At 47.2% G+C, this 16,578-nt stretch overlaps 2 protein-coding genes across 2 annotated transcripts in view; one reads left to right on the forward strand and one right to left on the reverse strand.

Annotated features, from left to right (window-relative positions):
• TMEM243 (transmembrane protein 243) overlaps positions 1-8,677 on the forward strand; it is a 16,895-nt gene extending 8,218 nt beyond the window's left edge. The window contains exons 4-7 of the mRNA XM_027903076.1: positions 5,204-5,210; positions 6,072-6,122; positions 6,993-7,097; positions 8,167-8,677. Of these exons, the coding sequence (XP_027758877.1) occupies positions 5,204-5,210; positions 6,072-6,122; positions 6,993-7,097; positions 8,167-8,289 (286 nt within the window). The 3' untranslated portion in view covers positions 8,290-8,677. The remainder of the gene's footprint in view (positions 1-5,203; positions 5,211-6,071; positions 6,123-6,992; positions 7,098-8,166) is intronic.
• A 1-nt stretch (position 8,678) lies between these two features.
• The window catches only part of DMTF1 (cyclin D binding myb like transcription factor 1), a 31,628-nt gene continuing 23,728 nt past the window's right edge, over positions 8,679-16,578 (reverse strand). The window contains exons 15-17 of the mRNA XM_027903084.1: positions 14,162-14,548; positions 10,871-11,018; positions 8,679-10,028 (exon numbers count right to left, since the gene is read on the reverse strand). Of these exons, the coding sequence (XP_027758885.1) occupies positions 9,919-10,028; positions 10,871-11,018; positions 14,162-14,548 (645 nt within the window). The 3' untranslated portion in view covers positions 8,679-9,918. The remainder of the gene's footprint in view (positions 10,029-10,870; positions 11,019-14,161; positions 14,549-16,578) is intronic.

Raw genomic sequence — 16,578 nt, forward strand, 5'->3', positions numbered from 1 at the left:
CCCTGCAAACCACCATCGAAAATCAGAAAGCTGCACCCCGATGGGAAAATGTAAAAGGAGCCCCCCGCTAAATTCCAAAAGAAGGAAACGCTGCAAAGTGGCAGAATTATAATAATAATAAAAAAAGCAGCCTGAAATAAAATCAAAACAACCCCCTCCTGATCAGTGCCCCGAACCAAAAATAATCCATCAAAATCTGCCCAGACACCCCTCAAATTTTAAAAAACCCAAACCACATCCCCAGAACTGTTTCCAGCCCCCCTCCAGCAAGACCCCTTACCCAAATAAAAAACTACCAAAACAATCCTCTCCCCCCCAAACAATAAACTTTCAAATACCCCCTCCCCCCCAAACCGATATCCCCCCAACTTCCTGGGGAATTGGGGCTCGGGGTGCAGAGAGCCCCAGGGTCCAGGGGACCCCCGGAGCGGGGCTTGGAAGGGGCGTGGGTGCAGACAGGGGGTCACGCAGCCGCCGCGTCCCATCCAGGTGCAAGTAGCCCGGCAGCCCCCTGAGCCGGGGCTTTAGGGCTGCAGCACCCCAGGCTGCCTCTCACCCGATTTTGGGGGTCTTTGCTGGGGATGGGGCTGGGGAGCCGCGTTTGGTGCCCTCGCGGTAGTTTATTTTTCTCCCGGGATGGAGGAGACTGCGGTGTCTCTCCTTGGCGGCGGCTGACGTGTGGCAGCACCGACTCTTCAGGTGTCAATCCCCCGTAAGCCGCTCGGCCGGGCGGTTCTGGGCGCTGCTGCGGGTCGGTGCTGTGCGGGGGGCTGCGCTGGGGTCGGGGGCTCCCCGGGCACCTCCTGGCATCGGGATTCCTCGGGAATCATGATACTTGGTCGTGTGCACCTGTGTCCAGTGGGGTGACATGGTTTTGTGACTTAGGGTTTGTTCCCTGTTAGGAGAGGTTACCCAGCAATGTGTGTGTGTGTTTGTGTGTGTTTGGGGGGCGCAGGCTGAAACTGTGCAGGGTTATTGACAACTGTGTCAAACGCATCATTCCCCCACCCCCTTCCTGCCTAAGTACTTGGAACTGCTGTTAAAATGATAATGTTTAATAAAAATATAAATAAAGCGATACCAGCCAAATTTTCGGGCGAAAATAGGTTGATGTGGGATAGGAGGACAGGCAGGACCCCGAGAAGATGAAGTGAGGGGGACAGGTCATCCCCAGCAGAGGATTCCAGCCCTGAATGGGGAGTGCTGGAGGTAGGAGTACCTCTGTTGGAGCAGCGCCCTGTGCTGGGGACCTGTTGGCTGTCCTTGGTCTGGGATTTTGAGAAGCTTGCAGGAATGGGCACTTCTGGGGACTCGGAGCAGGCAATTCCCAAACATTTCAGCCTAGGTCAAACCTTAAGTCCCTGATCCGTCTTTCTCCAACTGTGCCTCTGCTTGCAAAGGAGAGCAGTAAATAATAAGATGGGATGCTAATTCCAGTTCCTGTGCTCGAGCGGGGATCCCGTATCCTGCACATCACCCCCGGCCCATCTCCTGGGGCTGTTTTTGGAACCTGTCGTGCGGGCCCCGCAGCAGCCAATGGTCTCTCGCTGCTGAGCCCGTGTCCAACAGACAAGGGATCACTGTGCTGGCCTGGGGTCGTTTCCTCCGTGATTCACTGGGGTTGCTTAGAGACGGACGCTGGTGAGGTCCGGAGCTGGAAACGTTCCGTGTCAGAAACGGAGAAGCAAAACTTTGCCTTGGAATGGGAGCAGGTCTGCCGGGAGGAGCGTGTCTGCCCATGCCCCAGCTCTGCTTTTGGGTCTCTGCAAGAAATGGCTCGTCTGGCACAGTGGGTCCCTCTGCTGGGGCTGGGCATGAGGCCACAGGGAGAGGGTAGGCAGGGCAGTGCTTGTAACCCCAGGAAGCCCTGCACCCGAAATTAGGGGTTATGCACCCTTGCCAGCAGTTGGAAATGGATGCGGTTTCCCTCTTCTTGCCTTCCTACGTTTTCCTGGTCTTCAAGCTGGTGACTTGGAGGTTAAAGCCACCCTGTGGGGATGGCAGAGCTTGGCAGCAGCACCAGCCTCCTTCCCCTGCCATGGTCCAGCTGCTCCTGCCAAGCTTGCTCTCCCATGCTGACTGAGAGGAGACTGGGGGCAAGATGGTCCTAGAGAAGCTGCTGGTGGGAAGAGGGAATGCTGTGGATTCAGCTGTGGTTACCAGGGATTCAGCACTGGCAGTGAGGGGATATGCGATGACACAAAGCAAAGGCCCAGCAGTGCAGTGGCAAAGAGGAGACCAAGTGTCACAGGTGCAGGACTTCTTGGGAACGGAGTTGAAAGTTGGGTTCCTCCACGACAGAAGCATTTAAATGTAAGTGGAGAAGTGTTAATTGCTGTGGGTTGAAAGCAGAAAGCACTAGGGAGGCTGAGCAGTCCAAGATGGGAATGAGGAGCCTTTGAGGACACACCAGCATGTCCCCATGTCTCACAGGGGGTCAGTGTGGCCCTGGGCACAGCTCTTCTGTATACAGCCTGTACTGCCTGTGATTCCACGAGGTTTGGGCTGGCACTGGGTTCAGCGATCCCCTACGGCTGCAACAGGCTATGATTGCTGCTGACCATCTGGACTTGCTGATGTAAGACATAAAAATGGCCTTTCTGTCATTCCTGCAGAGATGGCACCAGTTATCCACCCTCTGGGGGACCAGCCCGTTCCCCTGTCCTGGCCAAGCCTCTGCCGGGATCCCTGTGGGCTCAGCCCACAAGTTGCTACCTTGCGAAGTGCTGAGCTGGAACAGGGCAAAGAGCGAAGCAGTTGCTCTTTCAAAGCCTGTGCAGCAGGTGCAGTGGTGAGGCTACACCCTCAGTCCTGCCTCAGTTTCCTGTTGCTCCAAGTAACCTTTACTCAGATCCCAAAGGATCCTGGATTGTGCCCTCCTGCTTTGCAAGGACTTGACTCTTCCTGACCTTGGCTCCTTTCCCAGAGGCAGGTAGAGGGAGACCTCTGCACTGCAGCAGCTCCCTGGGACAAGCCTGGTGCCTCCAGCCCCTGCAACACCCTTGACAGAGTAGGAGGAGAGGCCATCAACCCTCCCATTTCAAAATGCAGCTTGTGCAACACTGGAACATGGAATTCATCTCCTGTCTGGCCAACAGCTCAGTATGGCTGCTGAATGGGAACTCCCATCGATGCACTGCCAGGGTGCATCAGAAGTTGGTGCCCATGTGCCAGCACCCTGTGCTGGTGGCAGGTGACCTCCAGCAGCTGTGTGCTCTCTGTTTTGGTGGGCACGCTGGGGTTTTTTTATCTTTTTGCTCTATCAGCTATTGTAATTCATGGTGATGCCGGAGAAAAATCCTCCTTGAATCAGCTGTGCTGGTTGTGAGAGCTGGCTGTGCCAGCTGGGTGACATGGCATGTAGGAGACATGGCTCACCACAGCCTGTTTCTGCGTGCCCAGGATCCATGAGTGTCTGCCCGGGCCAGGCTGTTGCACTTGGACACGGTGTGGAGGTGAAAGGCTCCGTCATCCCCAATCCCTTTAGCCGTCTTGGCCTCTGCTTGAGTATTTTTAACCTTTTTGCTGTGCTAAGCTGCCTGGGGCTGAAGTGTCAGCAGGCCTGGGGGAATACAGCCTCTCACTGCTTTGCCAAGCCCAGGATTTCAGGATCAGTGTCTCTAATCCCTGGATCCTGAAATACCTTCTTCTGCCGGCAGTGCATTTGGAAAATTTGAGTGACCACGGGTTTAAGCACAGGGAAGGGGATGCCCTGACCCACAGGGACCGGCTGCCACATGGCAAAGCTGCTCCACTGCCGGCATCTGCACCTGATTCAGCTGTTGCTGTGATATCCATCCCTCAGCAGTGTCAGAGGAGAGGTCCCTCTACTGGGGGGTGCTCTTTCCCACACTCCATGAAACAGTCAGAGGGAAATGTTCTGTGGTCACTGCCAAGTCTGACCCCCTTGTTTTCTCCTGTCACACCAGTCTGAGTCCTGGCAAAATGCAGGAATTCTCCCCATGTTAAAATTGTTCCTCCAAGTCTGTAGTTAATTAGGAGACAAACAATCATGGCTGAGTTTCTGGATGGTATATCAGCTGGATTGTCCATCCCTCCGAGCCTCTCTGTGGAGAGCTGGCTCTGACTGCACTTACTGGGTGAGCTCTACAGGATGGTGACCCACTGCTGCTCTGCAGCTGGCTCCTTGGCCTTCCCTCCCTTCTTTGCTGTTGGAAACCCATCTACTCATGGCACAAGGGATCCAGCTGCTCACCTCTTGTCACCCTGAAAGGAGGAGCTGGGGCCGAATGCAAACTCTGATCCCCCTCCAGAAAAATGCCTTAGTGGGCTCACCTGGGTCTGCAGGGCAAGGGCAGAGCAAAAACACCATCTTCTGGTATCAGAGTGGCTTCTGGGGGGAAGGACCCTTCCATATACCATCTAAATTAAAGTTAGCTTTAATGAATTTATTTTAGCTTAGGTGAAGGAGTCCAGCTCAGCTGTCAGGATACGCTTTCATTTTGTGCTTGCTTTTTGCACTGTTGCTTCTGTTATTTGCCTGGGGTTATTTCTTTTGGCTCCTGTTTTTGGGGTCAGTGGTGGGTACCTCGTAGAGGGCTCCCAGAGGCTGCTGTTGTATTGCTGACCCCATGTGTGGAAGCGCTGGTGAGAAGAGGTTTGTGCCTGGCTGGCAGGAGATGCTGGGGACAATTTCCTATGGAGGTGCTCCCATGGGAGACTAATAGAAGAGGTTTCAAAGAGTCTGCCTGCTGTGGCCCTTTCCCTTGGAGGGTGAACACAACCAGGGCACAGCATCTCCCTGTGTCTGAACTACCTGAGCCTGAGCTCCACAAAGTCTTAGGTGAGGGCTGGTGGTCTCCCACCAGAGCACGATTTGCTCTCTGCCTCCTACTCCTTGTTCTGCTTTTCTTCCTGGGGTCCAGCTGCTGCAATGTGTTACTGCTTCATGATCTTGGAGTTTCTCCCTCTGCAAATCCAAATTTTAGGAGGGAAGAAGGGTGCAACACCAAGTGGAGGGAGACCCATGTTGCCCTGCTTGCTGGCTGGGATGTCTTGGGCAAGATGCTCAAACTCTTTTCTATCTTTCCTTTAACCATACCTATTCAGTGACTCTCAGTGTAATTAACTGAAGTTCGGGGAACTTTCTCTCTGCACATCTTTACTGCTGTAGCTGTTCTTCTACCCTTTGATTTGGGGAGTCAGCCATCTGGGGTGTTACAGCTGACTGTGTGCAGCCCAGTCCGACTGTGGTGATAGATATTTCTACTCAGAGCAGCAGCACCATGAAGACAGGCAGGAGGCAGGTGTCCCAGCAGGGATGGGAATGTTCTCCCTTTTCCTTGTTTTTTTTTTCTCCAGTAAATGCATCCGTGGGGGTCCTGCAAATGGGGTCCTGGCCTGGGTGCTCATGCAGCCCAGTGTCACAGCTGGTCCCTGCCCTGATGCCACTGGGGTGGGACGGCGATGACACTGAGGGACAGCGATGATGACACCTCTTCCCAGGTGTCAAAACGTTTTGTGTTTCCCAGCCAATTATTTTATACTGATGAGGAGAGGCAGAAAGAAGTGTGTGTGTGTGTGGGGAGTATCTGTTCATCCAAGCAGAGCCACTGTGCAGTGCTCAGGTCTGCTGGTGTTCGGGTGGAATGTTTGGGGTGCGGGCAACACTTTACCTCCTTGCCAGCAGCCCACGAATTCCCACCTAAGACACTATCAAGCTATTAATTCTCAGGAGGCGAGGCTAATGTAAGCTTTTTCTGACAACCTCCTTCTGTGCACTCCCACTTTGAAAATAATTTGCACAACTGTAATAGATTTGGACATAGCGAAAAAAACCATTTGCAAACCTGCTGCATGAGGCCTTGGCCAGTACAACCTCCTTGGGGTCCGTGGAACTGGAGGGAGGGAAACTTTCCTGTGTGGCAGAGCTGACCAGGGAGCCTCAGTGTTGTGCTGGGGATAACGTGGGTCCTGGGTGATGCTCTCAGCGTTGTTGGTTAACAGCTTGTTTCATGTGGTTTTTTTTTTTTGGTGGTGGTGTTTCATTTTGGTTTTTTTTCTTTTTTGGCAAGGAGTTCGTACATGTAACTGTCTTCTCTTTTCTTCAGGACAGAATCATCAATCTAGTTGTTGGTGGCTTAACAACCTTGCTGCTTGTAGTAAGTATCCCACATCCCACCCCATGTTGTGTGCCTCCCTTAGGTGACAAGGGACCAGAGCTCCTCCCCAAAATGGGTGGTGAAACTTCCAGTGACCAAACAGGCTGTAATTGGGGCCCAGGCAGTCACTTTGGGACACACCTGTCTTTTGAAGCTCTTTGACAACAGGAGGAATACCTTTCTTCAGGCCTTTTTTTACAAGCTGGCTGTTAAATAAAAAGCTGAAAGTTCTTTGCTAAATTGTCCATCCTGGCTGAACATGGGCCTGGGTGAGACAACAAAGTGCTTATGTCCCAGGAGAGTGTGTTTGCTTCTCTTTATTCCCTTCTGTTTATAACTGCCCTTTAATTATGGCTTTTATGAGTCTTTCCAAAGTTTGTCCCTTTGTCTTGAGCTATGCTTTCCCCAAGTTTTACAGACAAACCCAGTGCCACTGTGACTGGTGAGCATCAGTTCTGTGGTCCCTGGTGGGTGGCAGCATCATTTGAGCTCAGGTGCAGGGAGGCTGTAGGGACAGCCAAGGTGCCAGCTGGGGAAATGCTTGGCTGAAGGAATGTTCCTACGTGGGCAGAGCGTACCCCTGTGCCTGCTGGATTTATGGGTACTTGGAGGACGGCAACAAGCCCGAGTAGCAAAGTTTTCATCAATTTTTTCCACCCCTCTCAGTGTCCAGTTGTATCAAACCAATCCTCCTCCAGAATTTCACATTTCCCTCCAGCTCCTCATGGGATGGGAGTTAAAGAGGAGGGAGGGTTGTGCAGGGGAGGATGTGAGCATTGCGGCGCCCCAGCTGTCAGGGTGAGCCCCTTCTCACCACAGCTCTGAGAGCAGGCAAGAGCAAAGTCTTCATCTTTGTTTTCCTCCACACAGGTCACTCTAATCAGTGCTTTTGTCTTCCCGCAACTACCTCCAAAACCTGTGAATGTATTTTTTGCTTTCTGCATCTCCTTGTGTTGCATTTCTGCTGGCATTCTTGTAAGTACCGCCACGTTTGCCGTGCGAGCTTTTGAGTCTATGGCTCTGAGTAAAACATGCTTTACGTGGTGCTGCCTTCTTTTTTACATTCTCCTAGAAAAGCTTTCCTGCCTCCGTAAGACAAGCTGACAATGAGAGCGGTAACCAGTTTCGTTATTCACTGCGGAGCAAGTGTGTGAACTGAGCCAATTCCTGCAGTCCAGCTGCGGTGCAAGATTGGTCACCTCTGTGACTGTGCCACCTGTAGCTGCCAGGGGAGACAGAGTAGGAAATCAGGGAGCAGAGCAGTGAGAGTGGAGAGATGGACTGTGCTGCAGCACACACTTGAAATGGTGGGGCCAGCCAGGCACTTGCAGGAGTCAGTGACCTTTCAGGCGCAGGGGATACCAGGGCAGGAAGCTACAGCAAGTAGCAGATGTTTCTCTACTCAACAGCTGCAGAATTCCAAGAGAGTTGGTCCCAAGCACTGGCAAAGGGAACCGGCAGGTCAGAGTTCATAGAATCACACAAGGGTTTGGGTTGGAAGGGACCTTCTAAGACCATCTAGTCCAGCCCCCTTCCATGGCCAGAGACATTGGTGGCTCCTCCTTCTGCTGTAGTGTTTCGTATTTGGGGCATTCTCCTTCCTCCAGCTGTGACCTGGAGTGGTCTGGCCCTGAGCCCCTCACTGCTGGGTGAGGGTGAGCTGGGAAGTTGCTCTGTGGTGCCTGGTTAGTCCCAGTTTCTGATTCTACAGCTGGTAGCCACGACTCTGCCCTGAACAGACTGTGTTAGTGCAGACCTGATGTCTGTCCTCATCAACCAGGGTGTAGCCAGATTTTTTTTGTTTTACAACATCCCCAGCTAACACCCAACCCACCCTCCCTCTGCAGCAAGGCTGACCAAACAACCCATGTCTTCATAACTAGTTCCACAGACAAACACACACTCATTCTCTCTAGCCAGAAGCAGCTGGGTTGTCTTACAGTAAAAATCAGACCTACAAGTTGCCACTTCAGTTCCCACCACGGAAAGTCTCCGCAGAAGTACCTGGCTTTTTTAAAGTAATACAGACTCTTTTCTCTTCTAGATCTACTGGTATCGACAAGGAGACCTGGAACCTAAATTTAGAAATCTAATTTACTATATATTGTTTTCTATTGTCATGTTATGTATATGTGCCAACCTGTACTTCCATGAAGTGGATAAATGATGGACATTGGGAAAACCCAGCAATGATGCTACTGTGTCAGAATGCTTTCAGCTCAGCTCTCAGCTCTACTACTTGAGACATTTCAGTGAGAACAATCAGCCTGAGAGGAACAAAGTGGGTTGTGCAAGGATAAATCAGTACATGATTTTCATGTAAATGTATATGTAATGTCCCTCTTGTCAGGGAGAATTATTGCCATAAGACGTGACATTCCGCTTTTTTTTGAAGAGCTACTGTTGCGCTTAATGAACATTCCAGTTGTACTGATGTTTCAGAATGGCACAAGCTTTTTCATTTTGGAAAAAAAAATGCACTTTTTTATTACTGTACAAATAAACTGCAGCATTGAAAGGATCTGTGGCAGTATAAATAAATGGCATCTTACAGTCAAGTAAGACAAATACTCTTTATTTTGCTGAAACTGAATATACAATTATTTCTGTTCCCTAGGCAACCATTTAAAACTACAACTTATTCTCACATTAACAAAACCACAGACTGAAAAAGACCAACTCTTGATTATGAAGAGCTAATTACAGAAATAAATAAAATAATTTATACAAGAGTCTTTAGTTTCTATAGCTTTTTCTCTTGATTCCTAGCTAACAGGCTGCTGCTCAGCCTAGTGTTTGTTTCAAACCCTTGGATGTAGGAATTAATTGGCCTCCTTTGCCTCCGGGCCCTATGTCCAAACACTCACAAGAGCTATTCCTCCAAGACTTTGCCACCTCCACATCACTCCCCATCTACTAACTTGCTGCAGAAATCACCTCTGGAGAGGTGGCTGGTAGTGTCAGGTAAACAGCAAGAGAGACAAATGTTCCAACCTACTCTCAACAATCTCAAAGAAGTTACAAGCCTGTGGGGGTCCCAGTAGCTTCCCTTTCTCATAGCCCTTCCCTTTTTATTCAGCTTGCTGTAGTGATGAGAGAAAAGAAAAAGAAAAAAAAAAAGACTTTCCATGACTGATCTTTCCGAGCTCTGTCCGTTGCCAGCAACAGACTCCTCAGGAACAAGCAGACCAGGCAAGTCCCGTAAGCTTCTGTGTCTTCTTCCTATGCCACAGACATACTAATGAGTCAGATGAGATGGGAATACACACCATTTCTTTATGATGCTGCCCATGCTCCCTGAAGTCTTGGATGGAACTCATTCCTTCCCGAAATGTAACAGTAACTCCATGTATTACAAGAGTCAGTAAGTGCAGAAATCCTCACCCATTCTTCATGAGACCTGTGCAAACTAATTCTTGCTGCGGCACTAAGAGGCTACAGTCCACGATCCTTGACTTCTGTGCAGTTTTCCAGACGCAGTTCAGCACACCAGTAGCAAGTCAGATCAGAACTGTCTGGATGGGTCCTGGCAGTGAGCGCTGCAACAGAGGCTCCTCAGAACACTGAACACCCTGGCTGAGACGTGGCACCTCAGGCCTCGGTTGGCTGCTCGATCACCCTTCACAGATGAGGGAAAACAGCCTGAGCAGAGAAAGTGCACTGTAGTCATTTCAAACTGGAAGTTTCTGTTTAAAGAGACAGACTGCGACTGCTTTCTTCGGAGATGTGGCACAGGGTTGTAACTAATTTCACAACGCAAACATGGTCAATAGGAAATGGACACGGTTACTGCTTCTCAGTGACAGCTCACTAAATCCTCAACATCCTTCGAGTCTTCTGAGTCAGGACTGCCCAGCGATGAGCCAATAATGTGTGACCCATCTCCGTGATGCTGTAGAATAGGATCTGTCAAGAGACAAAGTACATTAGAACTATTAATACTGTGCCATTATAACAACATATAAAATACACACTTTAGGAGGTAGGAAATGCAGTCTGGAATTTTAACCAATTTTAAGCGATGTTGCTCAAACTGGGCAGTTTGCAATTTCTAGGTTCACAGAATCACAGAATGGTTGGGAACAAAAGGGACCTCTGGAGATCATCTAGTACAACTCCTTGCTGAAGCTGGTTGAGCTGGAGCACGTTACACAGGATCAGATCCAGGTGGGTTTTGAGAAGGTGAGCCATGACTAACGTGGAAGCAACCAGCATGACTCGCTTTTGGATTCATGAGGTATTACACTGTCAGGCCTAGTGCTGACTCTCTGATGGCTCTGCAACGGGAGAACAAACCTGTGCTGCTTCTAAGTCTGAGATGACTCTTGGCATTGGAAAGTGTGGCACAATCTAGCAAGTCCTTCCAGCTGAGTGCTGGGCCAAAACACAAACAGCTCAGCCCCTCACCATGAGAGGCATCAAGTGCATTGCTCATGCCTCTGGTCTTCTCTCAAAAAAGATGAACAAATTTCGTTCAAGCACTAGGCATGAAGAAATGCACACTACAGAAGGAGTTACCATCCTTTGTGTACTAATTCAAGGCTCAAGGGTGATGGGAACAGCTCAGCGAGCAACGAAGCAGCTGCTGTTTTAATGCTTTTCCCACAAGGTTACATGGGACCGACTCACCTTAAAATTTCATAGCCATGACATGGAAAATTATTTAAGAGAAAGCAAGGATCTATGAAGTGTTGTCTGCAGGGACTCAGAAGTGCTATATCCTGCTTTAATGATAGGGACTGTCATACCTGTCAGAGTCGTCAGGGGCAAGACTGATTCACTATCAATATCATCCGCTGCCTGGATAAAACCATGGGAAGAAGGAACAATCAGCACAGTCTCGTCATCTATTGTAGGCTGATCAACTTGTTCTTCTATTGTTGGGGAACCCAGGCCCTGCACAACACAGAAGAACAGGACATGAGAGTGTATTCCTGCTACCATAAACAAAAACCTGCTTTGCTCAGCCATACTCCATAGTAAGCAATAAATTCTGGATAAATTTTATCTCATTAAATTGAAATGTCAGCATCTGAGGTAAGTTTACTTCAGCATTTACAGGGTGTTTTTCATCTTAGTCCAGGCTCCCAAAGACAAGATGAGAAGAATTCTACCCTGTGAGCAATATCAAGGCAGGGGGAAAGGAGAGACTGCAGGGTGGTGATAAAATGTTCTCTTGCAAGTCTTAAATTTTTTTCTATGAAGAGGAATAATTAAGCTTTCCCACTACTTGCTGCCTAGATGTTCTGAGAGGCTGAAGCATTACCTTTATAGTACCTACCTGTTCCACAAATACAACAGCTTTACCTGAACTTAATACTTAATCTCATAACTTCTGTTGTCGAGTTTTAACTGACACTGAAAAGGGCTCACAAGACCCACTTTACTTGCTGTGCCTTGCTTGCCCTCTCACTTAGTGACTGTAGCTTGGCTCCAAACTTTTTTGCTGAACCTCTTGATACCAAGAAGTCACAACACACTGACTCTTTACAGGCACAAGTTGTCAATATCCTCCCTCTCTTCCAGTCCTGTTTTAATTGCTGCTGTTGCCTCTTCCCTTGGCCCTGCAGTACTGGGATGGCACTAACAGCTCTGGCTTACTCAGTGTCACAGCACACTCTGGACTCCTGGTTCTGCAAACACAGTGAAAAGACATCCCGGACAGTTCTCCCAGAATCAGCAGAGACATTTGGATTCCAGCTTTGGTGTGTTAACGTGCGTACGGTTTGTTCAAGCTTCAGGAATCCCTGGTGTGGAATGCTGGCAAATGCTGCTGGCAGAATGGAAGGTATCTGGATTTATCGCTGCTTTCAGAGGGAGCAGGAATTCTTTAGGAGAGGCTACAGCCCTCTGTGTCTAAGAAAACCCTGCCCTGATGTCCCCCCACCTTGGTTTTTTAGGAAGACTTGTTTCTCTGTGTAATTTCACAATATTTTTGCAAAAGCAACTGCCTGAAAACCCCTTCCCTGGTGCTGCTGAAGAGGAGCTGCCTACCTGTGCAGCAGCTCAGTGAGCCGGACTGGGTCCAAGCATGTCCCCATTCACACAAGTGCCTCATCTGCAAGGGCAGCTTTCTGCAGAGGGCACAGCTCAACCTGCACACAAGCAGCACTGTGTGGAAAGGCTTGAAACTGGGAAGAGGAGGCGTGAAAAACTGAAGAAGCCATTGTGGCAAATGGGCACCTTTCCCAGCCAGAAATAATAAAACCCTGCAGCATGACTGCCTGCTTCCCACTACCCACCCACAGTGACAATACAACACTGGCAAGTACATAAAAATAACACTGACTTAAAGAGAGCAAAATTTAGGCATGTTTTTCTGGAGTAACTTTTCACTCAGAATCACTCACAGACAGTTCACTATTTCCTAGAATTTAAATACACACATCAAACTTGAATCTGACTAGAAGTGTAAGGCAAATTAGATGAGAAGATTAGATTACAAACTCAGTTTGTAATTCTGTATAGAAATAAAGTTTAGTTTTACATCCTGCTAGCCATAAGCCTTTTCTACAAAGTTTAATTAGGAACTAGGTTTATATCAAAAATTTATTAATTCTACCTCAAAAAGCTAAAATTTTAAACTGAAAGTAGATAGCTGATGGTCTGCCTCAACTGTTGAAAATCTTATCACAACTATGTCAAACATGAGAAGAAAGAAGAAATGGGAAAAATAAACCCCAGCTTTGGATGTATTCAGGATTCAAACACTTCTGTAGTAGCAGACTTAAGACATACAAAGATCCTCCCCTTTGTAAGAGCACAATGGATATGTAGTGTCTATTTTAAACTTTGGCAAAGACAAAGCTAAAGCATATCAATGGTGGATTTTAGAGACTGACAAGGCAGAGTTACAGCTACTGTAGAGTACAGTGTTTTAGAGAACATGATGGGGGTATTTCACTCTAACTGATCTCTTCCCACATTCTAACCTAATCAAGACTGTAAGGAAAGAGGTATTTTCTACCCACTAAAGATTGTTATCTTCTTTTTAGCACCTTTAATTTCTGTGACTGAGTCATTTTCATAAGCAACAGAACGATGGAGGAATTTAGTATAAATAATCCAAATACCTGTAATCATTTGGATAAACTCACTTCTGCATCTCAGATGTTGGAGCAGAATAAATCTGAGGCCAGAGAGAGAAGTAGCTTAAATGCTTCAAGTTCCAATTTAACAGATACTTAAGTGGAGAAGCATGTTTAATAGAAGCCCTCAAAGATGGAAACTGTGGTACACCTTGAAATATGTTATTAGATTCATGAAGCAAAAACTAAATACTCTACCTCACCTTCCTTGCTCAGCAGTGCACCTGCCTGTGACACAGGCATTTTGGATAATTAACAGCCTAGTTTAAAGCCATAGCATCAAACAGTAGTTACACAAAGGTAACTGTTTGGTGCCACTAATATTACAGCTTTCCACTGTCACCATGCAAACACACCCCAAGTTGTGAAGCAACTCCACAGCTAGTGAGGTGTTCAGTGCTCCAGATGAAGTAAAATATAAGCCTCAGTACCAAATTAAATGCTGACACTTTCACACCCCATAACACATTAATGAAGCTCAAGGATAGTGAATCTGAACACTTGTAGAATTGTGATACAGAATTTTAGAATGGTTTGGGTTGAAAGGGTTTTTAAACACCACCGAGTTCCAACTCCCTACCGTGGGCAGGGACACCTTCCACTAGACCAGGTTGCTCAGAGCCCCATCTAACCTAGTGTTGGAACACTTCCAGGGGTGGGGCAGCCATAACTTCTCTGAGCAACCTGTCCCAGTCCCTTATCACAGCAAAAAACCTCCTCCTAATACCTCATCTAAATCTACTGTTTTTCAGTTCGAAGCCATTCCCACTCGTCCTGTCACTATATCCTCTTGTAAATAGTCTCTCTCCATCTTTCTTGCAGGCTCCCTTGAGGTACTAATGTACATGAAATTACTGACATATTTCATACAAACAGCTTAATATAAAGGTCAAAGACGCAACTAAATAATTTCCCATGCAGAAATGGGGAAAATATCGTGCACTCCCTTACCTCAGTAACATAAGTGCTGGGTAAATCAGAGTGAGAATCCTCATCCTGTTTCAGGCTGGAATCTGCAATCTCCTCCTCAGTTCTTACCATGACTCCATCCATCAGTTCACTACCATTCCTGCTGCTGAATTTGGAAGCATCGTCTTCATTGTAGGCTGACTGTTCTTCATCACTCAGCTTGGACTGATGGATATCGTCTGGGAAAGTATTTGTTTCTAGGGTATCAGGAGGATCAGTCAGGTCAGCTGACTGAATGTCTGAGTCAACAGTCAGTTCTGTCTGGGTGACAGAGGAGGGGATGTCTTCGGCAGCAACGGTGCGGATTATGACACTTGGCGTGTGGCACTGCACTGTGACGTTGTCACTTGTGTTTAACAAATGCTCTGGCTGTGAGCAGCATTTGCAAAAAGAGACAAAACAAAAAAAAAAACCATCAGAGACTTTCCTGTAACTATCTTCAAATCTTTCAGCAAACGCAAACAAAAAGATTCAAATTGCTAAGTGTAATTTAGAGTTTTATATATACAATGTGTCAGCCCAGATCATGTGTTGACCTTTCCTGGCCCTATATGATGTCTCTGTGGACTGAATTTGGTGTCACCTATAAAGCAAATACATAATATAAAGTTGCAACTATTCAGGTGAGCACAGCTTTAGATTCAAAAGGTCTGAGGTTTCTTGCCCTGAATTTTGTATCACTTTTGTGATTTAATCTCCTGTTTGTTTGCCCTTCCCTCGCTCTAATAAAAGGCAACACCTGTCACTACTATACAACTTTTTTGAACCAATAACTATTTGTGAGAGTAAATGAAAACATCAGGAAACCGTCGGATTTGCTTTTGCTGGGGGCTGAGCCACTGTATGGAGACATCCTGTTCAGCCACAGCAGAATGAAGCTGCAACTTCCAAGTTGCTTTCTAAAAACAATACAAAAAACCCCCAAATTCTCAGTCCTCAGGATTTCAAGCAAAGTGACACTGTTATGACTTAAGACCCACTTTGCAAATTTACCATGTGCTACAGATGCTCCCCTCCCCCAGAGCCCAAGCCCCAGCGTTCAGTGCTCAGAGCACGCACCGATAAGGCGTGGACTATGATCTGCTCCGGCGAGGCCGGAGCGGCCGCGGCCGTCAGGGTCATGGTGGGACTGGTTGTCAGTGTCAAAGGAAGGCCTTGGCTTGAGCTTGTCTGCAGTAAGTAGGTTCCTGGTGTTCCAGTCGGCTGGAGATGGAAAGACTACAAAGACAACACAAGTTTAATGCCCAAACTCACTGCCCAGGCCACACTGGGAGCAAGCTGATTCACATGAACCAGCCTAAACGCAACTCCCTGGAAAACAAACACACAAATCCAATCCAATCCCTTCTGCACTGACTCCTGTATTGTGCTCAAGAAGCAGAAACCTCTATCTACAGCCTTAGGCTACCAAGACAAGTATTAAGGGCGAGAGCCTAGTAGGTCTGTATTATGCTGTACAACAGCAAGTAAGAAAGGAACGAATTCAACTTACTTTTATATTGAGATGAAAGAGAAACTGTGCTATAAACTACAGGACAATGGAAATGAGACAATCTCTACTTGCTGAGAGCTTTCTCTGGCTCCCTTATGTCAGATTACAACAATGAGGAAAAACCCAAGCACAAAGGAAAGCTTCATAGCACTAAGGTATTAAGACAGATTTAAAGCATTTAACTGTAATTCACAGGTTTTTCCAGAGCCCTAATGGATTACACTTTCAGAAATAAGTTTCAGAGCTCTTAACTTCCTCTTTCCACTTGAAAACTTTTGTTATTGAAATCCACAGTTCTGTAGTCTAAGAAGCAGCTGGGCTTAAAAGAAAAAAAACCACAGTAACAAATACCAGTTCTCTGTTACTTACTGGAAGAATCTCAAAGGTCTGCAGTGTTCCACTGTTTAGTGTTATTGTCTCGGAGTCAACAGTAGCAGCAGGGGAATCAGTTGAGGCTGCAAAAGGAAATTAAAAAAAAAAAAGAGAAAGTATGTAAACCAGAATGTTCAGCCCTGCAGAGAGCATAGCATACTATAATTACTACATGGCAGGGTACTGTTAATTCCACTAAGAGGAAAAAGAAAACTGGCTGCAATCCTAATGACAAAGTTCTCTAATTGGTACCAAAGACACAATACTATTTAAGGAGAGCATTCTACAGTCCAGAAGAGCAGGGGAAAGTTAAATATGAGTTTAGGGCACAGAGATAAAAGCAGACAAATAAAGTTTGTTTGACACGATCTAATTACTTTTTGCAATGAGGTTTGTAGGAGGTTCTAATGTAACAATACCCTTTGGTGTAATGATACCCCCTGGATCATGTATTGCTTGTTTTAAACAGGTGTCAGGTTTAATATCGTTGTGTTTCCCACAGACCTCTTTTTTTTTTTTTTTTTTTTTTTTTTTT

Source organism: Empidonax traillii, unplaced genomic scaffold (genome assembly GCF_003031625.1).
Source record: "Empidonax traillii isolate 1590-97213 ecotype Southwest subspecies unplaced genomic scaffold, ASM303162v1 scaffold931:size327931, whole genome shotgun sequence".
Classification (NCBI taxonomy): domain Eukaryota; kingdom Metazoa; phylum Chordata; class Aves; order Passeriformes; family Tyrannidae; genus Empidonax; species Empidonax traillii.